We start from the raw sequence: 23,134 nt of genomic DNA, 5'->3' as shown, positions 1-23,134 counted from the left end.
CTCTCGCTTAGATTTCCCCTGGGAAGCTCTGCGCTGCCTGGACGCGTCCAGGGAGAGGTGTGGGGCCGCGACACGTGAACCTCTTATCTACATGGCGTGGTGTCTGTCCATGCCTCTGTGCCTACCCAGGGACCCTACCCAGGGTATGCAGGTCTCTCGGAATGCACAAAGGTTTGCTGCCCAAGGATGCCTCCCGATACTGGGAACATGACTGCACTTCCCCCCTCCCCCGCCTGTTCCTGCGTCCGAAGGGCCTCTGAGGGCCCCCCACCACGCTTTCTCCTTTGACATTTCCAGAAGCTGTTTTCCTAACCCTCTCCCCGGTTCTTGTTATTTATCCTCTGAACCTTTCAAGTATGCAGGCAGTCTCTGGGTGGGAATCACAGCCGCGGGCCTCACTTACTGGCTCAGCGACTTTGGGCAAGTTACTTAACCTCTCCTTTTCCTCTTCTGTAAAAAGCAGTTAAAAATACTTCCTTGCCTGGCTGGGTTGTTGTGAGATTAAATAAGATCCGTGTATAAATGGAGCATTTAGCCCAGCGCCTGGGCATAGGAAGCCTCAGTGAGGAGCAGCCGAACTTCCGGGCCTCAGCCTCTGAACACCAGTGGCTCTCCTTCCCTTTGTCCTTGGTCATGTGACCCTGGGAACTGATCAACCCCCTCTACCCTCAGCTCCCTTAAAGACAAAGGCTGGGAACCGACTCAGTAAAACACCATCCAGACACAAGAGCCTGCCCCCACCCCAGGAAGGTCTCTGCCTTAGAAGGAAGGAGCTCTGGGGTAGTTAGCTCTCCGTTGCCACTGACCCACTTCCAAGAAGTGCGTTAGGTGTTCAAAGCAGTGAGGGCCAAGCACAAAGGGGAAACTGAGCCTGGATGGGCCCGAATCTGGTTTCCCAATGCCTCCAGGGAGTTGTGAAGGGTTGGCAGCCAGGGACTGTGAACTCTGAATCAGGGAATCTTGCTTTGGGAGGAGGAATAAGAAGGGGCAAGAGAATCATCTTATTGCCTTTATTCTGCTGTCGGCCCAGCTGGCCCCATTGTAGGGCACAGGGCCAAGCTTTTACACGCTCACCCATGCTCTCTGTGCAGGCCAGTGCGTGCACACACACACGCACGCACACACACACACACTCACACATCCCATCTCTGGCTCTGAGAGTCAGTCTCTGGGGGGCAAAGGGCAACTCCTCAGCCTGCCCCTGCCTGCCCTTTTATGACAGCACCAAGGGCGGGGGTGGGGACAGGGCCCTCAGCCCCCAGAACAAATCCCTGTGCAAACTGGAGGTGCAAGCTGGCTTCAGGATGGTGGTGTCACATTTCCCCATTCCTGGAGTCCCCTCCTCCAGTTCCTGAGGGAGGGACTGCTCTCCGCCTACCTGGGGGGCCAGACCCCTGCCAGGGCTGGGCCCTGTGGAACCCCGGCTTACCCCAGCCTGACCCTGCCAGGACCTCCAGCACTGAAGAACAGACAAGTGTGAGGTTGTGGGGATCCCCTGCTGGAGAGCAGGAAGGTCTGGGCCCTGAGGGGCTTGGGGAGGGGTCATCACCCCCTCTCCTAATCCATCTTCAATATGAAGAGGTTTGGGGCGCACTTCCTGGGGAGGGAACACAGGCCTGGAGAAGTCCCAGCTTGGGCCTTTCCCAAACTTCCAGCTTCTGGGCCACAGCCTAAGGCCAGGCATCCAAAAGTCCAAGAGTCCGAAAGTCCAGCCGGCTGCTTGGCATCCCTGCACGGTCCTCAGGGTCCCCGTGGGAGCCGGTGTCAGACCTGCACAGGCAGCGTCTGGTTCATCTGCAGCCGCATGTCCTGGATACTGCTCAGGATCTTCTTCTGGTGGCCAGCCAGGGTGACCCCAATACGGAGCAGGTCTCTGCAGGTGGAGCCAAATTAGGATCAGTTCCTTTCCTCGTGCCCTCAACTCTGGGCCCAGCCTAGGGCCCCCTGCCCTGCTCCTCCAAATCTGAGGCACACTTACTCTGCCGTCATCTGGGCCACCAGGTCAAAGGATGCAAACCCCGCACTGACGAAGCTCTCCTTGTACCGCCCCATCTTGATGGCATCCAGCCAATCACCAACTGTCGTGAAGGTTGTGTAATCTGGGACCGTGCGGTCCAGGAGGGGCTGTGACATGCTGTGGGAAGAAGAGAAGGACCTGGGGAGTCTTGAAGGCGGGAGATAGGGCTACTGGCTTGGTGGGAGCAGAGGCAGAGGTACTAACCCAGACTGAGCGCTGGCGATGACCTTGAGGCTGGCAGCATTGCGGATGAGCTTGTCCAGGGTATTGACAATCTGGGAGAATTTGGGCCTGAGGTTCCGGTCCCGCACCCAGCAGTCCAGCATGAGCTGGTGCAGTGCTGTGGGACAGTCCATGGGTGGTGGCAGCCGGTAATCCTGCTCCACGGCATTGATGACCTGGGCCGAAGGCAGGGAAACCCTGAGTGAGCCGCTGCCATGATCCCCAGCCAGCACCCACCTACCCAACCACTCTGGCGTAGCCTCACTCACATCCTGGTTGCTCATGTCCCAGTAGGGTCGCTCTCCATAGCTCATGACCTCCCACATGACAATTCCGTAGCTCCAGACATCACTAGCAGAAGTGAACTTCCGATAGGCTATGGCCTCTGGGGCAGTCCAGCGGATGGGGATCTTCCCGCCCTGGTGAGGGGGGCACAGGCCCTTCACCCTGTGACTCCGGGCTGCCCCCCAGGCCCGAGCCCCTGGCTGATAGGCCCCGCCCCCAGTCTCCCTCCCTGCCGCTTCCTGTACCAGGGAACTGGTGTAGGTAGGATCGGAGGGGTCATCCTCCAGGAAGCGGGAGAGGCCAAAGTCTGAGACTTTGCAGACCAGGTTGCTGTTGACAAGGATGTTGCGAGCAGCCAGGTCGCGGTGCACATAGTTCATCTCAGACAGGTACTTCATGCCAGCAGCAATGCCCCGCAACATGCCCACCAGCTGGATGACCGTGAACTGCCCATCGTTGAGCTGCAGGCAACAAGCAGGCTCAGGTGAGCCCATTGCTCCCATCAGCCCATGGCCTGCCCACCTGCCTTCCCTCTCCGAGTACTCAGACTCTACCTCATCTCTCCTGCAACCATGTCCAGAGTGCCCTGAGGGTAAGTGAGCTGCCCTACTATGTGTCAAGTATCTTGTAGACAACATCCCAATTAATCCCCATGAGGACCCACTAGCTCTTACCACTCCCATTCTACAACCAGGCAGCTGAGACTCAGAGAGGTTAAGTCACTTGCCTGAGGTCACACAGGCAGTAAGGAACAGTCAAGATGTGAACTCCCATACTTATGGCTATGAAGGCCCTGCCATTTCCCTGCACCAAGCCACCTCAGTAAATGCTTATGGACTTGAATAGGGGCTGTCTGACTTGTGGGAGGGGATGGTGAGCCCAATCCAACTCTCTGGGGGAGGGAGAGGGCCTGGGGGCTGGCTCTTACCCGGAGGAAGGAGTCCAGGGCGCAGTTTTCCATGAACTCAGTGAGGATCATAACTGGCCGACTTTTGGTGACCACGCCCTCGAGCCGGATTATATTGGGGTGATCAAACTGACCCATGATGGAGGCCTCGCTTAGGAAGTCCCGCCGCTGCCTCTCGGTGTAGCCCACCTTCAGCGTCTTGATGGCCACAAACACCTCTCGGCGGCCAGGCTGTTTCAGTCGACCACGGCACACTTCCCCAAATTCCCCTGCAGGGCACAGGGCACAAGCTATGACTCACCCCCGTACCCAGCCTGCCTCAGCTTCTCATCTCTACTGTGCCCCGGGAGACTCACCAGCTCCGATCACCTCCTCGATCTTGACGCAGGACACGTCGATCTCCTTGGCAAACTCCCGAACAGCCTCATTAGGGTCCTCGTAGGTAAAAGGGTCAATATAAACCTTCATTCCAGGAGTAACTGGAGGGAGAAGAGGTGGGCGTGAGAGGGTAACGTCAAGCCAGCCTCTCCCTGCGATGGGCACAGCTCCAGCAGGCTCCCTGCTGAGCCCAGCCCCATATTCCTCTGTGTTGCTGCCCTAATCCTCCAGCTCCCGTGAGAACTCCTGGTGACCATAAAGGCTAGACACCTAGGATTCTACTCCTAGTTTTTCTCTCTCATCTCTCATCACATCCAGACCTCTCTCAGATTCATCCCTCCCCTGGTTCCCACTGCCCCGACCTTGTCCAGGCCTTCAACACTCACACTATTCCAATAGCCTCCCAGCTGGGCTCTCTGCCTCTGGACTTTTCCCACCGAGCTATCCTGCATACCGCTGTCTTCCTAAAACAATCCTTTCATTGTATTACTCCCCAGCTTGAGAGCCTTTCCAATTACCTATGGTGGAGTCAAGTCCAGACTCCTCTGCCTGCCTTTCAGGACCCTCCGAGGGCTGGCCACAGCTACCCAGCCTGGCTTCCCAGCAGCTGTCAAACCAGTCTTCTCGCTGCCCCCACAGTTGGGCTCCTTCCCCACCCCGCCCACTACCTTCCAGAGGCTCCTCTGGCCAGGAATGCTCTCCCTCACCTCCCAAAACCCTGCTCATCCCGCCTGGCTCAGCTCAAGTCCACCACCCCAAGGAAGCCTTCCTCTTCTCCAAACTCTTAGTGCCCTTTACAGCAGGAGCACCAGCTCAACCCTTAATTGTTCTCAAATTGTTTCCTGTGTGTTTGCATCTTGTCTTTCCCACAGGACTAACTGCCTTTAGGGGGAGAGGTCACGTCTCAGTCATTTCTGGGGCTAGTAGGAGTGAGTAGGGGCCCAGGGTACCCGGAGTGAGATAGGGGTCAGGAAATGCCACTTGACTGGAAGTGGGAGGGGGCATTCAGGGTTTATCTCTAAGGAATGAAGTCCCAGGCAGGGAGAAGGGTGTCTGAGAGCCCTGCAGGGGGCTGGGAGAGCTTGGGGAGGGCGGCGGGGACAAACTCACTGTACTGCTGCAGCTTCTCCGTGTACTCCGAATCAGAGCCGTGTCGCTGCTTCCTGTAGGGTGGCAGGGTGGAGGGCAGGCCTGAGACAAGTCATCTGCCTCCCTTTGTTCAGGGCACCCTTGGGCTCACAGAAGGGGCGGAGAGGATACAGGGGATGGCCTGGGGCCTAGTCCCACAATTGGTGGTCACAGCAGTCTCTGGGTGTCTGAGCAAGGGGTTCAGTGGACTCAGTCCCTAGGGAACCTGCCCGGAGATTCAGGGAATGGGGTATGGAGAAAGGGCAGGATGAAGACACAGGCAGGGATGGGAGAGGGCTTCTCCAGCAACGGCTGGCCCCAGGAGGGCTAAGGCCCTGGGTCTGAGGGAAGTGGTGGCGGCTCATCTCTGTGGCATGAGGGCTCTAGGATGCTAAAGGGCAGTTCGAGTCGGCCCATGGAGCAACAGTGGGCCTGGGAGTACCTGAGGCAGACGATAGCGATGACCACGACAGCCACCACGAAGACAAGCCCAGCTGTAGCGGAGCCCACGATGAGGGGAAGCTGCTCCTGGAGCTGCTGGGCCCCAGAGCCTGGAGATAGAGAAGGGGCTGCTGAGTGGAGGGACGGAGAGTGAGGGCCGCGATGGGGACAGGCGCAGGGGGCTACTAACCTCTCTCACTTGTGGTCTCAAACTCAGCAGGGCGGCTGTACTGCCCATAGCCAGCTACTGTGCGGGCACGGACCTGGACCACATAGCGGGCGTCAGGCCGAAGCCCGTCCAGCTGCACGGAGTTCATCTGGCTGGTCACTGTGGAGGCGATGCCCTCACTCTGCAATGCCAGGAGAGAGGGGGCACCCTCAGGTGGGTCCTGAGGCCAACCAGCCCCTATTCACACCCAGGCCTGCCACATGCCCCCTCCATACCCAAAGGCCTTGCTCCCAAGGGCCCCATCATGATCCGGGGGTAATTTTCTCAGCCCAGCTCAGCCCAAGGCCTCCTCCTGCCCCTTGAGGTTCTGACCTTCTCAAAGTACTTCATCTCGTAGTCCAGGATGACTCCGTTGGGCCGCTCTGGGGGTGCCCAGGATAGGGTGAGGCTGCTGCCTGAGCTGCTGTGCAGGCGTAGTGTGGGCACTTCAGACGGGGCTGGGAAGAGCAGAGGGCTCACCAGGGGCTCCCTGGACCCTGGCATCCTTCCCAAAGACCCACTTCCCATGGGACCCCCAGTGGTCCCTTAGCAGGCCCTGGGACACCTCATCCAGGAGAAAGTGACCCAGGCCCTACCCTCCAGTGTCCCCTCCTCACCGGCCTGGTTTGTGGTGATATTCACAGCCGCATAACGAGGTGGCAGAGGGCTCTTGCCCGAGACACCGTTGACCGCCTGCACCTCAAAGGTGTAGCGCGTGTGGGCCAGCAGATGGCTGATGTGGACCCGGCGCTCCGTCAGGCCCAGCTGCCGAGGCACAAACTCCACGTTGTCATCACAGCGTGAGCAGGCTGAGGCCCCTCCAGCCCCATGGCACTTCTTGCAGATGACATTGTACAGGAGGTCATCCCGGCCACCCAGGTCCCGGGGCTCACTCCACTCGAGGATCAGTGAGGTTTCATTCACATTGGAGATCACACCTCGGGGTGGAGATGGCACGGCTGTGAGGAATATGGAGGGAGAAGGTAGTGAGCTGGGGGCTCTAGGACCATCCCTCTGCCTGGAGTTCCAGCACACTCCAATCTGCTTTCTACCTCCTTGCCTTGCCTCTGCTTTGATAAGCAGAATAACGTTCCTACATTTCTTCACCAGGCAGACTCCTATTTATCCTTCAATACCCAGCTTGTGATATCACTTCCTTTTGGAAGCCTTCCTTGATTCGTCCTTGCCCTATACTCTACATGTACATAAAACAATTCCTAGACAGCCTTCTAGCCCAGCTCTTAGTACATTACGGTCATTATCTGTTCTTACACCTATTTCTCCCACCAGGTTGTGAGCTCCTTTAGGACAATGACTGTATCTTATTCACCTCCTCACCCTCGATACCCAGCACAATGCCCGGCACACCGAAGGCCAGGGCAGAGAGGAAGTGGAGCACCAGGCCACCCTCAGGATGTGAGGCCCCCTCCATGGTTAGAGTAGGGCTGGAGAGAGGCACTTCTATACAGAGGGAGGGGCAATGGACTAGAAGGCCAACTGCTAAGCTCCTAGCCAGTTCCTAAGCATGGCTAGGAACAGGTAGGTGCTTAGCAAGTGTTGGTGGAAGGGACGAGCCGGCTGACCTGGATTCTGGCTCAGGGGCAGTCACCTCCCAGTTGTGCCATGTTGAGCACAACATCTAACGTCCCTGAGCCTCAGCTCCTTCCCTGGAAAATGGGGCTATTCATTGTGACTGCTTAGGCTTCCCAGGCTGGCCCCCCAGAGGGAAGGCCTGCAGAGGGAAAGAGAGGTCACGCGTTCACTCACTGGTGCAGGCACTGTCCGCAGAGTCCGAGTCTGCACGGTAGAAGTTATTGTGGCAGGTGCAGATGCTGGCGGCTGGGGAGGTGGTACGGCTGTTGGGGGGACATGGGAGGCAGGGCCCCTCTCCCTGCTTCGCCTTGTAGCTCCCAGGGGGACAGGCTGTGGGGGAGAAGAGGATGAATGGGGCTCACCTCCCTTCCCTGCAGACACCAGACCTCCGCAGCTCCATGAGAACCTGGCTTCTCCCCAGCCTAGGTCTGGCCCCTCCACCTCCTAGACTGTGGGGGCAATGCTGGGATTGCCTAACTCCAGCTGCAGCTACAAAAGGCCCTATTGCCACATGGAAACCCCACGTCAGCAGATTCCTCCCCGCCCCTGCCCCCCTCACCCCTACCCCGGGGCCTCATGGACGAAGACGTCAGCCCCATCACCTGGACAGCCTGGGCTTGTTGAGGCAGGGAAGACAGAGAAAGACAGAGGAAGAGGTGGGGTGAAGAAGAGACCACCGGTGGGCTAGCAGCACCCGCCACTGTGGAGATGTCCCACCTCTCCCCGAGGCTCCAGAAAAATCATTCCTGAGGACCCTGAAGGACACCCTAGAACAGCCAGGAGACGGGACCTTCACAGTGAAGCTCTCGCCCCACCCACCAGGCGCAGGCAGCAGCTCCTGTCTGCCCTTGGGCAGGGATGGGGGCTGAGGACGGGTGAGAGGAGGAGAGAAAGAAAGCAGGCAGGAAGGCTGGGGTCACCTGGAGTTCAGAGGCCTCAAGTGTCCACAAGGGGACTCACCCCAGAGCAAGCCCAGGGCCTAAGCATCCCTTCTCCCCAGTCTTCCCTCCTGCCATCTACCCTTGGGCCCCTGGACACAGGCTCTGTGGATTGATGGTAGCCTTATCGTGTATTCTTCACACTGGAACATTTGCAAGTCAAAGGAGGCACTAGTAATAACTGTGTTAGGATAATGGGCATAAACCAAGACCCTCCTAGACACTAAAGTGGGTCACTGCCTCTCCATATGACTGCCTGTGGAGGGGGACACCCATAGGGGAGAATGCCCAGCGCTAGGGCTTGCCCTTTTCTGGGGTTTCATCTGCCCTCACGAAGGTGATATTCCACCCTAGCTCTTTCGAGCCAGTGGGGGAGGGGGCAGAGGCCAGGCCAGCCTGGTTGCTATGGGAACCAGCATGCATTTCCTGCCCGGGACCTGCAGAGTGTTAGCCCCTCTTCAGGCTGTCAGGCTCATCACCCCACCCCCTTTCTCCACTTAGGAAGAGGAAATCTCAGGACAGATTCCCATCAAGAAGTGGAGAAGGCCCGGGAAAGGCACTGTTCACCTTCCCATGACAACATGGCCTCACAGCCAGCTTCATGCTGCCAAGCCCCTCTCACGCCTAGGGCTGCCATAAGAGTCATCACCTACCCCTCAGAGCTGTAGGCTGCAAGCCCCAAGGAAGAGAATAGGGCAGAGGGAGCGAAAGACAGGGCCCTCAGCATGCCATCCTGCATGGCAGAGCACAGGAGGAGGCTTCCGTGCCAGCTTCCACATTCCCTAGCTACAAGGCCTGTGCACAGAGCTTCTCCAAGACTCAGTTTCCTTATTGGCGAAATAGGGAGATGGCAGGAATCTACCTCACAAGGACTGGTGAGGCTCAGTGAGAGACCCCCTAGGTGGACAATTTTGATAACTCCGAAGCCTAGTACATAAGTCTTGGCAAGCCATCGGAGGCAGGCTTCCTGAACTCCTCATGTATACAATAAGGGCAGAACAGCCCAGCTCTCGTGGATCCCAGGGCTCTGGAGACTCATGGCCAACACTTAGCTGGTGGCTGTGCTCCCATGTGCCAGACACTGTTCTACGGGCAAAGCATTGCTCACATAAGAAGTCTCGCTACAGCCCTATGAAGGAACCTCTATTATTTTCCTCATCTTGCACATAAGGAAACCAAGGTTCAAACAGTTAAGTAACTTGCCCAGGGCCAGGAGTGGTGGCTTACGCCTGTAATCCCAACGCTTTGGGAGGCCGAGGCGGGTGGATCACTTGAGGTCAGGAGTTCGAGACCAGCCTGACCAACATGGTGAAACCCAGTCTACTAAAAATACAAAATCAGCTGGGTGTGGTGGCACATGCCTGTAATCCCAACTACTCAGGAGGCTGAGGCAGGAGAATTGCTTGAACCTGGGAGGTGGAGGTTGCAGCAAGCCAAGATCGCGCCATTGCACTCCAGCCTAGGCAACAATTGTGAAACTCCATCTCAAAAAAAAAAAAAAAAAGTAACTTGCCCAAGGTCACGTAAGTGGTAAGTGACAGAGTCAGGACTCAACTTCAGGGACTGGGCCCCTAACCACTGTGCCATTTATATACTGCCTCCCAAGGGGCAGAGGAGAGCCCAGGAAAAAAAGCCATGCACAAGGTACCCACAGCCCCCGTGCCCTCGGCCCTGGGGCCAACCTACCACTTTCAGGGTGAAGCATACACTCAGGCCAGGACAAAGCAAGCATCTCTGCCAGCCTCCTAAGCTTCTGACTGCGTTCTCCAGGTGCCTGCTTGCCAAGGATTCTGCATGCTTCTCTTCCTCTCTCTTTAATTTCATTTTTTCTCTTACTATCCTTGTGTCTCTCCTCATTTTCTCTCTCTTCTCCCTCCTTACACAACATTCTCTGCATCTGATCCCCACTCTTCCCTCTCCTGCCTCCACTGTGGACCTGCTCCCAGACCTCCTAGTCAGATAGCAAGCAGGGGCGGGGGGCGGGGCGGTAGGTAGCTGTGGCCCAGGCCCTCCCGACAACCCTTTCCCCAGGACAGTCCCCACTCACGGCGGCACTGGGACTCCTTGGCAGCTGGCTCATGGCCGGTGGCACAGGTGCAGGCACCCACAGGCACCATCCACTCCCCATCGCCGTTGCAGTAGAGCTTGAGTGGCACCGACACCTCCACGGCGTTAGGGATGCAGGTGCCAGGAGCAATGACCAGCGAGGTGGGCTCCGCCCCAGTGAGGGTCTCGGGGAAGAGTGCGAAGCCTGCGGTGGTGGATGCACACTTCTTGTAGAAGGCGCGCACGGAGATGAGCGACATGCAGGCGCCCTGGTCCTGGAAGGCCAGGTAGAAGCCAGCCTTGGAAAGTGGCCCAAAGCTGCGCACCTTGGTGTTGACACGGCCGGCATCCAGCCGCGAGAAGCTCTCATCGGGTGCAATGGTGTCCACTTTCACGTAGGGGTTCTCCATCCAGAAGGGGGAGGAGGCTGAGGCCACATCGCTGTCAGCCTCATAGTAGAAGAGGTTGAAGGTCTCCTTGCAGGAGCCGGGGATGTTGGGGATGCTGTTGCAGTCACGCACAGTGAACTTGAGCTCCACGTAGACCCGCTGCACATCCCGCCGCCAGATGAACCCCGTGCGAAGCCAGTTGTTCTGGCTTGACTCGCGCACATTACACACCTGGTATGTGCGGATGGGATTCATGGCCTCATCGTAGCCACTCACCTCTTCCCACTGTGCATGGACCAATGAAAAAGACAGAGTGAATGCCTGCATTTGCCAAGTGCTTCCCTCGTGCCCAGATCTGCTCTATTTACTTCACAGGGATGCTTCTATGGTGTGCAGTGGCTGAGCATACAGGCTATATGGGCTCAAATTCCAGCTCTCTGCCTGCTGTGTGATTATGGGTAAGTCACTTAACCTCCATGTGCCTCAGTTTCCCCATCTGTAACATGGGGATAATAAAGATGTGTAAGGAATAATGACTTTAACTGAATAAGGCATTTAGGACAGGACTAGGAACCTGGTAAGTACTGCAGGAACATCAGCTATATTTGTTGTCTTTATACCTCAGTTTTGTCATCTGTAAAATGGGGCTGCTTGGAACTAAACGAGGCTGTGAGGAATTAAATCAGGCTAATAAATGTAATGGGCTTGTAGCAGTGCAAGCACTTCCGGGCTACTGGCTGTCACTATCAACATCGCATTCAATCTTCACAACAGCTCCATGAGGAGCCGCATCTGTTGTCCCGACGTTTAGAGATGAGGAAGCCAAGGCTCGCAGAAGGGAGTTTTGCCCAAGGTCACACAGTCAGGCCTGGTGACTGCAGGGCCTGTAGTGCCATCGTACTCCAGGGTTCTAGGGCTTAGAGCAGCCATGAAGGCCATCTAGGGAGATTAATTAGAATATTTGAGAGAGGTCCGGACTGCGGGAATTTAACAGTCAAGAAGTGGCCACCCAGAGGGGTAAACGGCCTTGCCCAAGGTCACACAGCAAGTTAAAGATCTGGAACTAAGGTTTCCAAGCCAGTGTTTTCTCCAGGGACCCAGGGAGGAGGGAGATGGTGGGGATGGACATGCAGAGGGCTGTTAGGAAGAGAGGGAGAGGGAGCGGGAGCTGGGGGGCACAGGCAGGCAGAGGGGTGAGAGATAGAAATGCCCACAGAGAAGGACCATGAGGTGCTTCAGAGGGTCACAAGTGAGGATGATGGGGATGGCACAGGAAGTGAGGGTGACAGGCAGAGGGCAGAGGCAGCCCTCCTCCAGGCCCTGGTGAGATGAGGGGGCACGGAGGCTGGAAGTGGGGGGAGGCCTAATGGCAAACAACACTCAGGAGAATGATGGGAAAGTCTCACCCCACTTTCTGGATGAGATGTCCACGCCAACTCAGATGTCACCCATTTTGTGTCCATGAGGGTCTCTGGAGGAACAACGGAGAAAAAGGTCAGGGACTAATTTCAGGTTGAGGAGACAGAAGAGATCACAGATGAGCGAAGTGGCTCACACCTGTAATCCCAGCACTTTGGGAGTCTGAGGCAGGTGGATCCCTTGAGGTCAGGAGTTTGAGACCAGTCTGACCAACATGTTGAAACCCCATCTCTACTAAAAATACAAAATTAGCCAGGCTGGTGGCGCACGCCTGTAATCCCAGCTACTCGGGAGGCTGAGGCAGGAGAATCGTTTGAACCTGGGAGACGGAGGTTGCAGTGAGCCGAGATTGCACTACTGCACTCCATCCACCCTGGGCAACAGAGAGAGAAACTCTGTCTAAAAAAAAAAAAAAGAAAGAAAGAAAGAAGAGATGGCTCAGGAAAGGATTCCCCCCAGGCTCCACTTTCCACAAGTCCTGAAAGCCCCCAGTTTCCCTAGCCTACAGGAGACCCTGCGGCCATCCCCAGAGATGTCACAGCCCCAAAGATGTCAGGTCGGGCAGGCTAGGGGTGGGTGCCCTGACCCCAGGCCTGGGTTAATGAGGCGGGAGCAGAGGCTGGTCCACACACCTACAGGCTCTGCTAATCTCCACACAAAGGGGCCGGCAGGGCCTTTATCCTGGAACAAAGGGCTGTGTGCTTCAGACCCTGGCCCTGGCCTCCCCTGACTCCGTTCCCAGCACAAAGGCCCAGCCCCACACAAGGCCCAGGGGAAGGGGAGGGCAGTGACAGGCCAGAGCCAGCTCCCACGCAGCACCTACAGGTGATGGGGCAGGGATGCGCTTTGAGGGTGGAGAGGGGACCACCAAAGCCCCAAACCAGCTCTTAGTTCAATTCTTCCTGCAATCCTTGGACGAAGGTACTGTTGGTGTATCCCTTTAACAGAAGAGAACGCTGATGCCCAGACAAAGAAAATACACTGCCTAAGGTAAAGTTGCTAGGACTCGGGGTGAGGGGACAAGGGTGGATCAGGTTCAGGTGTATCTGACTCTATAATTAATCCCTTGCACTCTGACTGCAATATGCCCCTCTGTAAAGGAGGGATGAAAGAAAGCCTAGAAAACTGCCTATCATTTAAGTCCCAACAGAGCTGTTGCCTCCTCCAGGAAGCCTTCCGTGAACCTCCAAGTCAGGGTAAGATGCCCTCCTTTGTGCATCTAGGGCCAGGGGCTTTGTCACAGTACCCGGCCTGTGTTCTGAGCAGGTTTCTTGTCTGTTTCACCTTGTTTGGTCATAGGAGGGGCCCGTTAATGTTTCTGACATACACTTGCTCCCTTAGGAACCTGGTTCTGCGCTCTGGCTGGATGTCCCTACTCTCTGAAAGACAGTGTGACCCCCAGATTAGACCTGGGTCAGGAAAGGAAGGAAAGAGGTGCCAACTCCTTTCCCGTGGCCTGGAAGACAGTGCAGCCAGCTCTGAAGCTGGAATGGGGCAGGGTTGCCCCAGGACCTCTGGAGGCCTCTACATCATCCCCTCTGGGTGCCCAAGTGGGGAAAAACCCAAACCCCGCGGCCACAGGCTTGCAGCCTTCAGTGGTTTCCCGGAGGCTGGGTCTGAGCCGAGGACGGCGGAGGACCCGGTGGGTGGACAAGGCAGCTGTGACCCCAGCCCCGCCCCCATGTCAGGCAACGGGGCCGCAGGCAGCAGCCATTCACTGCAGGGAGGGAGGCTCCTCCCGCTGCCGCAGCCCCTGGTCCCCTGAGGGCCCGGCTGTAAGGGGAGCGATCCTGGCCTCTGGCAGACAGACAGACAGACAGACACAGACATTCGGCCGGGGGGGTACTCGAGGGAAGCCGAGATGCTCAGAAGCCGGGGCCCAGAGACAGGCGGGGAGGGAGGCGGGCGGGGCAGCGACTGGAGCTGGCGGGCGGTGGGCGGCACGGAGCCGGAGGGATGTGCGGAGCCGGCTGGCGGGGATCAGACAGCCGGGATGGCCGGCGGCTGACTACAAAGACAGGGAGACCGAGAGACGCGGAGGCCCGAGGAGACAGGGACAGAGGGAGGTTGCCAGGTGGCCTCGTCCCCAGCCGGCAGCGCGAGTGTCAGTCCCGGGAGCCGGCAGAGCAAGCGCGCCCTGCCCCCGCAGCCAGTCCTCCCGCCGGTCCGCCCGCCGGAGCAGGCCGGGGCTCCAGCCGCTCCCTCGCGCCGCCTCCCTCCTCCCTCTCCCTCACTTCCTTCTGCTCAGCCTGTGCCAAACCCATCTGGAACTGTTTAAACCCAAATATTCAGCCCCCTCCCCCTCCAGCCAGATTCCTCCACAGTTTAAAACAAGCCCTGCGCTGGCTCCGGGAGGAGGGAGCGGAGGGAGGGGACGGCGGAGAGGCGGCGGCGGGAAGGAGGGAGGGAGGGAGGGAGGGAGCGAGGGAGGCAGGGAGGCTCTTCATTTCTGTTTAATTTCTGGGGAGCGAGAGAGGGAGGGAGGGGATCGGCCCTTGGCCATCGCTCAGCCTTGGCCATCGCTCAATCTCGCCACATTTTTCCCATTAATGAAGAGAGGACTTGGGTTTCGAGTCATGTGTGCCTGAGGAAGGGCTCGGTCACTCCGGTGGGGAGGGGGCCGCGTGCTCTCGGTTTCCCCGTTTCTCAGGGGGAGAGGAGGAGCCTGCTCCCTTCAGCCTGCCCAGGCACAGAGGACGGGGCAAGGCCCTCCTCAGCCCTGGGGTGCCTGGTCCCAGCCTTCGGCAGGAGGTGAGGGGATGTGGGGGGGGGTCATAGAACCCATCTGTCCGTGGTATTGGCAGAAAGAGACCCAGCCCACCTTTTCTGTGCTGTGTGTGCGGCGTGTGCATGTGTGTGCACTTGTGTGTACGTGTGTTGTACATACACACGTTGGGACGGGGGGTATGAGGGGCAGCGGGTAAAGACAAAAGAGGAGTGAGTGAGCAAGTTCTCAACTCCCCCAGCTGCCTGCTGCACCCCATCCCTCGCCGTCCTGCCATGTATCTGCAGGAGGCAGAGGGGAGAAGAGGCTGGCCACCCTAGACACTGGGCTGTGTCAGGCAGGAAACCACAACTGCCCAGCAAAGTCACCAGGGAGGTAGGCACCAGGCCTGGGGTCTTTCGGGGACTGGAGCTTTGATGCTCAGGAGCTAAGCAATACCTCTTTCAGGTTTCCACAGGGCCATGGAGAGCAGCCACGTGGCAGCAGCTGTGTGGCCCTCGCCCATGCACAAACACACAGATGCACGCGCAACATCCAGTCCTGGGGGCTGGGCTCACTCCCCGCCACTGAGGCTAAAGAGTGACAAGTCAACACATATGGTGGACAAAAACACACAAAGCCACAGCCGCCCACAAACACACACCCAGCTTCACACAGAGCCATGGTCTGTCTTTCTCAGACACACGGATGCATATGGTACAAACAGATTAGTCTTCCTTAGACATTCATATACAGTGAATCTTTCCTACACAGAGATCTGGCTTGCCTTAGGCGGACCCACGCTTCCAGCCTACCCATGTGCAGATTTCCTGAAACATATGCGCACACAGAGGGCACGCACCACCAACCCTGCAGTATGTTCTCCTTACACACCCAATTGCACATGCTATCACCAGCTGCAAGTCACACAGTCTTCGGTGTAAAGTGCAAACACAAACACCAGTTTCCCTGTATAGACTTGGCGACATGCTCTTAGTCACACAAACTACAATCAGCTGCAAAGTCACAGATGTCCAATGACACTGAAACATGCCACAGCCCCTGCAAAGGAGCACCCTGACATGGTGTAAGTATCAATACCTAGATCTGTGTAAAGCCTCAGAGGTGCATCCTCCATGTACCCGCAACACACACACACACACACACACACACACACACACACACACCCTGCAAGCATGGTTCTGTTTATGGGATGTCTTCCAGTGGGGTAGAGGAAGAGTTACTGGGAGAGGGCAGTACCCCTCATCCTGCCCCCAACACTCTGGTGCCTCTCGCTCAGGCAGGGCAGCCACATGGGCCACTCTTGCAAGGGAAGCAGAGGTGCTGGGGCAGCCTTAGCCAGAGGTGTAGGGAAACAGCCCCAGCCCTGCTTCCTGTTGTCCTGGCTTGGGCAGGAGCTGTCAGTCAGGTCACGAGGCTGGGGTGGGGCAGGGGCATGAAGATGATTCTGGGTGTGGCTGGGTGCGGCCTCCCCAGGTATAGCCCCTGCCCAAGTAACAAGCCACTTCCCTGCCAGCACAATGGCACCATCTCCAGGGCCCCTGAGCCCTTGGTAGAGGGTAGCACCCTGAAGAGATGTGGCTTCAGAAGCTCTGGGCAAGGCTCTTCCGCTTGCAGGTCGAGGACCTTGAGCAGGGCATGAAGAGGACATCATGGGCACCCTGGCCTGTGGGAGGGGCACCAGCTGAGGGCCTACCACCTGCCCTGGTGGAGGGCCAGGCCCCATAGCACCCTGGGAGCAAAAGTGTCATTGAGACCCAGAAAACAAACAAACAACAGAAAAAAACAAGCCAAAACAAAAAACAGAAACACAAAACAACTAAAGACAGAAGCAGCAAGCCTTCAGCCCAAATTCCAGACTAGGGACTTAGAGGTGGAAGGAAAGGTCAACACCAGGGCTGGGCCCGCAGAGTGTGCAGCGGGGCAGGAGGGCAGGGGGCCAGGGTCTGCGCAAGGAGGAGCACCCTGAAGCAGTGCTGTGCCACCCGAGTTGGACACCCTCCTTCTCTTCATGGAGTCCCTTCCTCAGCCACCAAGCTGGCTCCCCTCCCATGGGTCAGGATGTGTACACACGTGTGCCAGCCTGTGCCAGCCTGTACACACAGGGAGGTCAGCGTGAGGATCAAAGCATCTTGGGGGGAAACTGCCATGGGACTGGAGAAGATACATGTTGTGGGGAGCCTAAGTCACCCAGGGCCATCTCCTCCTTTCCTGCCACAGCCCCTTGGCCCCCATGTCTGGGATGGGGTGGGGGGAACATCTCAGAACAGAGAACACATTTTGTTTTTCATTCTTCCCCTCAGATCATGGGGGTTTATAATTAAATAAACCTGAGAGGGAGAAGAAGGGGAAAGAAGCCCAGGGCGGGGAGCCCAAACGCCTCGGCGCTCATCCATGCCCCCACCCCACTGTGGCCCTGCCAGCAGCCAGAAGGACGGGTGGACAGCTAGCCCTTAACCTGAGCCCTTCAGCCCTTCCTTGTGATGCTGGCCACACTGGGTCTGGCCAGGAGGCTGGGGGCAGAAGGGAATAGGAGACCTGGCACCAGGGCTAGCCCTTGGGCAGGGGGCCTCTCCCACCCCATCAGGTGCCCAGCTGTATCCAGTCTCCCTCCACCCCTCACCCCCCCCCAGCTGCCCAATCCCGACAAACCAGTTTGACTCAGCACAACAGGCAGGGCTACAATTTTCAAACTATGCAGGCCTGGTGATTCAGCCTCTTCATGCTGTTTAATTAGTGGAAGGCCGTGCGGCAGAGGCCTTGCCCACGGCAGCTTCGGCAGCTTCGGCTTCAGCTCGCAGCAGCCGCTGAGGCTGCAGTGGCAGCAGCAGCAGCTGTGGCTAAAGACAGGGCAGTGCTGAGCAAACTGGTTCTTCCAAATACCTGCCGGCCCCCAGCAGCGGCTCAGAAGGCCAGCTCCTGACAGACAGGGATGGGGTTTGGGGGTGCCAGAGGCAACTCAAACAAGTGAGCAAGCCCTCCAAATCCCGGCCCGCTGTCCCCTCTCAGTTCCCATGTTCTCAGGGGTCGCTCCTGCTGCCCCTGTGAAGGAGGTGGGCTCTATGCTGTCTTGTTCCCTCAGAGACAGGTTCCACTGCAGTGACAACTCAGCTACCAAGGCTTGGCTGGAGGGGGACGTGCTGGCCCCACCTCCTGCGATCTGGTAACTGTTTCTCTTTTCTCAAAAGGATATCTTCCCAGCGGGGATCTCTCCATCCTATCCCAAGTATAGGGGTGCTGGGGTTCAGACACCATTCCTCATCTCAGGCCCCATTCCTAGTCTGTTCCCCATTGGACCCCACCCCCTGACCCGTTGATGGCCCTGAGGGGAGAATAATCTTGGCTTTGGGGAACTGGGGAACATTACTCAAAAGACCAGTGGGTGACAAGCTGGCCCTGTTTCCCTGTGGCTGTGGGTAAAGCCCAGGGCAATTTGCACGGGGGAAGGGGACAATCAGAGGGCAAGGGGAGGGCATGTTTTCAACCACAAGGACAAGCAAGGACCCAGGCTCCATCCACATGGAAAACTGATGACAGCCTTGGATGCAGAGTCTTGGTGACCCCCAAGTGTGCAGGAAGGGAAGAGGAACCAGGTGCTAGACAGCATCTAACTAGGGGGTACATGAGAGGTAGCAGCCAGGGCTCAGGGACACTGGGCCAAAATAAATGTCATGCCCCAGACACAAAGAGCCACAAGGCCAAGGGCAGACCAAATCCTGACGAAACCAAATGGTAGGTTGGATGGAGAAAGCTAGACCCCCGACCTGTCAAGCTGGAGGGGCTGAAGAGATCTTCAGTGCTATGGAACCCACATATCCTGGTCACAGCCCAGGACCTCGAAGTCCACCCATCCACATGCCAAGCTCCAGAATACAGGAGGGAGGACAGGCAGAAAACAGCTGCCCACTGGGCCAGCTCTCTCCCCATTCCTTCCCTCTCTGGAGCTGCAGGGAGATGTGGGGCAGACAGCCCCACCCCCAGCCCCCTGCACCAACCTTCCCTTTCATCTTTCCTCCCTCTAACCTCCCTCCAGCAGGATAAGGGCACACACTCGTTTCACTCCTGAAGCTCCCCAAGGAGCAGACCCTAGGGTAACAATAATAATAACAGCTAATCCTTGAATAACAATGCCTATGCGCTAAGCACTTTGCACACATTAAGAATTCAGTACTCAGAAGAACTCTGTGAGGTCGGTGCGGTTCCTATCCTGTCTCCCAGTGAGGGAGAGCCAGAGGGTGGGTAGGTGCAATGTCTGCGCTGGGGTCAGCACCTTGCATTTGTTCCCTCACATTCTCCCACGCACGAACTGGAGACCAGAGGGTCTGAGGTATTGCAAAAGTGAAGGAATTGGTGAAACCACCCTTGTAGGCACCGCTGCTTCCCAGAGGCATCCCATGCTGGCCTGGCCTCACAGCCAGGGAGTAGCCCTAGCTCCCACTTCACAGTGGAGGGGAGGTGGGCAGGCCGGGAATGGGGAACGAGAGGTCCTGCTGCCCCCTCTTCCCGGGCTGCCCCAGCACATCAGGACTCGGCCTTCTGGACAGCCCCCCAGCTGCTTGGCCTGGAGGCTTGGAAGCTTGGGCTCCTGCTAGGGCCTGGACTCCTGAGGGTCCAGTAGGTGATGAGGGTTGAAAGACAGAAAGGAAGGGAAGGCGGGAGGGAGAAGTGAGCCTCCTCAGGTAGCCCCTGTGCACCTGACCCAAACCACACTCCCACTCCACACTCAGCACCCACCACACCCACAACAAGTGCCTTGTGACCCGACACACACAGGTGACACACAGCCCCATAAGTGTATGTGTGTGTGTGTACCAATGTCGCCTCTCCTGGACTACGACACAGAGACCCAGACACAGATCTGGCAACTAGAACAGGCTCCCTGGCTCACACCCTCAAGGCAATCAACAACAAAGCCCCACACTGGGTTCTCACGCCTGCGATCCTATCACACACATGTGGGTGAGTGTGTGCGAGTGTGGGCGAGACCTCGGTGTGTCAGTCTGAATTTGCATGTGTCCACCCGTGGGACTCGATCTGTCAGCACAGCAGGCTCAGAGATGAGGAGGGTGGGGGATCATAGGAGGTCTTTCCTCTGGAGAACATTAGAACGCACCAGAGGATGCCTTTCTCTCCGAACTGTGTTCTTTTTTCCTTCCAACCTTTAAGTTTACCGACTGTGAACATAAGAACAAGCCAAGTTCCACAGAATTCGTGTTTTCGTTCCTAAACTAAGAAAGTAACTAGATCTGTTAAAGATACCCCAAATAAGTACTGCCTTTATTCCAACTGCCCTCGAATTTCTGTGGCGTCCCTCCCTCCACTTTAGGGAAGGTTCTGACCCCCTCTCATTTAATGGCTCCGAAATTCTTGGAAACGGGGCGTGAGTGTGTGTGGGCCTCCCTATTGTTTGCGGCTGGTGTTGGGGCCTCTGTCCGCGGCAAGCTTGTGTCAAGTGGCATGCGTGTGAGCTCTCCTGCCAGCGCCAACAACGCCGGGCTGTTCATCCAAGTACAATCATTTGGAAGTTGGAGCTGCCCCCCACAGCAGTCTTGGCAGGTTTCACAGAACCTATTGAGAAGCCGGGCCTTTTCCCACCAGCTACTGAGGAAGGCGCCGGGCTCTGCTGCTACCTGGGGCAAATCCCGCAACTTCAGGGGTTCAAATGGAGACCCAAGCCCTGCTAGAAGGCGGAGAGGGAGCCTCCACAAAGGGTGCGGGGGCCCGCGCATACAGCACCTCGGGTGTAATTGGCGCCCGGTAAACCATAAACAATAACAGGCCCCCGCCTGTCCGCCCCCGCAGCGGTCCCCTGACAAAGCGGGGTGCTCGCACTCACACTCTCACAGTTAACTCCAACGGGCTCCTCATTAGCGCCCCCCAACCCGGGGAGTCCCGCTTCGCCCCCACCCGCCACAGCCCCGCGGCCCTCGCCTTGCCTGGGGGATCGCCCACACGTCCTCGACTTCGGGGGGTGCCGGGAGCCCCACTTCTCTGCCGTGAGTGTGGGGGACTCCCGCGAAAGCTCACAGCAGGGCCAGGACTTTCGGGGACGCTCGTCCCGAGTCTAGCTCCCCGCGATCCCCCAACCCGCGGGCTGCCTGCCTCCGAGCCAGCTCCAGCCTCCGAGGCGGCTCCAGGGGCGGCCTCCCCACCCCATCCCTGGGCCCCGGAGCGGGCGCCGGTGGCGGGGCCTCCTCCGACGTGCGCTCAATCCGGGTCGGACCCACGCTGCTAGCCTGCAGCCCCGCGACCCCAGGCACCTTGTTCCCGGGCGCGCCCCCCGACGCCGCTCACCTTCCAGCGCCCGGCAGCCGGCGGGCAGCAGCAGCGGCAGCAGCAGCAGCGGAGAGAGCAGCGGCAGGAGCCCCGGCGGCGGCGACGGCGGCGGCGGCGGCGGCGGGCGGGCTCTGGCCATGGCCGGGGCAGCTCTAGGAGCCGAGCCGGGCCGCGCCGGGCCGGGCCGCGCCGGCGGGGCTGCAGGCACCCGAGAGAGGGTGCGCTCGGCGGGCTCCGGGGCAGGCTCGCGTCCGGTCCCAGGAGATCCAGGTGAGGAGGGAATGCAATCCAGGCGGGCGGCTCCGGGACCGAGGCGGTGCACCGAGCCCGGCGGTCCTGGGGATGCGGACAGGTCGGTCCCGGGGGAATCTGGACGGACCGGTCCAGGAGGATCCGGGGCGCCGGGGAGCTGGGTGCCTGAGGACTTGGGGGGCGGGCTGGGGCAGGAGGGTGCAGGTGGTCGTGATTCGGGATGCACAGTAATCTGGCGGTCAGCTGCGGGCCCGACTGGGATCCGGGGCTTCGGGGGCGCGCGCCGTCCGGGGTCCGAGCTGGGATCTTGCTGCGCCGCTCACGTACTCACTTCTGCTGTCCCCAGCGCTGGCGCGGCCGCTCTGGGCGGGAGGGGCGGGACGGCCTGCCTGCCCGTCAACGCTGAGGCCCCGCCCCTAGCGGCTGGCCACCCACTCATAGACCTCCAGGCCCGCTGGTTCGGCCTCGAGAGCACTCAGCTGGAGTTCAGTTGGCGGTGTCTCCGCCAGGCCCACCCTCGGGGTCTCAGGGGCCCGGAGTGGGCGGGGCTAAGGAAAAGATGAATTAGATTGGGCGGAGCGATGCTGTCCATCAGAGGGAGAACCCCGCCCCCTGGCGCCCATTGGCGATTAGTAACCTAAACTGAGTCCGAGGAGGTGCCAACCATCTAAGACGGACCGGGGGCGCCCCCATGTGGCCCGCGCCTGCCCTGCGACGCCCTCATGTGGCTGTAGCTTAGCGCTGCCTGGGGGGGACCCCCACCGCGATGTATCCTGTGACAAGGGACTTCATCGTTTCTTCATTCTTTCACTGGGCTGCGTATTTAGTCATTCATTCAGCACATCTTTGTGAGCGCCCACAATGTGTCAGACTCTAGTACCTGCGGGTGCTACCGCAATGGACAAGACAGAGGCTTGTGTTACTAGCTTAGCAGTGGAGGACGTGGGATTAAGTCATCGCTGTAGAGTGTAAGGAGCTTTATTGCAGAGGAGGAAGAGTTCCTCGAGCGTACGTGAGGGCGACGGCCAGTGTCCGGCCCTGAAGAACTGGCATTCAAGCTGAAATAGGAAGGATGAGTAGTGAGTGACGGATTGTGTGTTCCGGGGGAGTGAGGAGGGGAGCAAATACTCTTTGTGTGAAGACCTAGGGGCAAGAGAAACTGTGATTCACTGGAGGAATCCGAAAGAAGTTCAGAATAGCTTGAGTGTAAGAGGGACTGAAAGGAGTTCTTAGAAGTAGGTGTTGGGGGAAGAAGGAATTTTTTTTGGACTCATGATAAGGCCTTCCTGAGAGCTAGGGTTTGAAGTAGAGGCATGACCTTGGATGATCATGGCTGCTCTGGGGAGCATGCATGGGCAGAGGCCATGGTGGCAGCAGGGAGACCAGTGAGGGTGCTGTGCAGTGCGCAGGCAAGGGAAGATGGTGGCTTGGGCTAGCGTGGTGGCCCTGAGGAGGGAGAGAAGCTGGCAGGTGTGAAGTGTATGTAGGAGGTAGAGTTCACAGGAATTTGTGATTGGTTGGTGGAGAGATGTGGTAGGTGAGGACTTCAAGGAGAACAGTAGGTTTCTGGTTTGGGCAAATGGACTTCTGCCCCATTTATTCCACAAACATTTACAAAGTGCAATCAACACTCTGAAACAGTAACTTGAACTTATTGAAAGTTATTTTATACAGCCTCATTTTACAGACAAAACTGACATCCAGAAAGGCTTAATGACTTTCTCAAGTCACATAGCTAAAAAGTGGCAGAGATGGGATTTGAACCCAGGACTTCATAGCTTTTAAATACATTTCATCAGAAACCTACAGAGGACCTAGGTACTTGTTTAAAACTCAGAATTCTAAGCCACCCTTTCCTACCTCAAATCTTGGAACTCAGAATCTCTGGGGGTTGGGGCCCAGGGTTCTGC

At 57.9% G+C, this 23,134-nt stretch overlaps 1 protein-coding gene across 1 annotated transcript; it reads right to left on the bottom strand.

Moving 5' to 3' along the window:
• Nucleotides 1-996: 996 nt before the first annotated feature.
• Nucleotides 997-21,562, bottom strand: EPHB3 (EPH receptor B3). The gene is made up of 16 exons (XM_516918.8): nt 20,991-21,562; nt 11,959-12,023; nt 10,165-10,837; nt 7,354-7,509; nt 6,204-6,545; nt 5,920-6,044; nt 5,569-5,728; nt 5,380-5,488; nt 4,920-4,972; nt 3,788-3,910; nt 3,453-3,700; nt 2,770-2,985; nt 2,509-2,658; nt 2,222-2,415; nt 1,979-2,134; nt 997-1,873 (listed from the first exon to the last, which is right to left on the bottom strand). Exons 1-16 carry the CDS (start codon nt 21,109-21,111, stop codon nt 1,765-1,767), a joined length of 3,000 nt encoding a protein of 999 aa, XP_516918.6. The 5' UTR covers nt 21,112-21,562; the 3' UTR covers nt 997-1,764.
• Nucleotides 21,563-23,134: the final 1,572 nt, after the last annotated feature.

This window comes from Pan troglodytes, chromosome 2 (genome assembly GCF_028858775.2).
Source record: "Pan troglodytes isolate AG18354 chromosome 2, NHGRI_mPanTro3-v2.0_pri, whole genome shotgun sequence".
In the NCBI taxonomy this organism is placed as follows: Eukaryota; Metazoa; Chordata; class Mammalia; order Primates; family Hominidae; genus Pan; species Pan troglodytes.
Note: the sequence above shows the minus strand (reverse complement) of the source record. Positions and strands in the feature narration are given on the sequence as shown.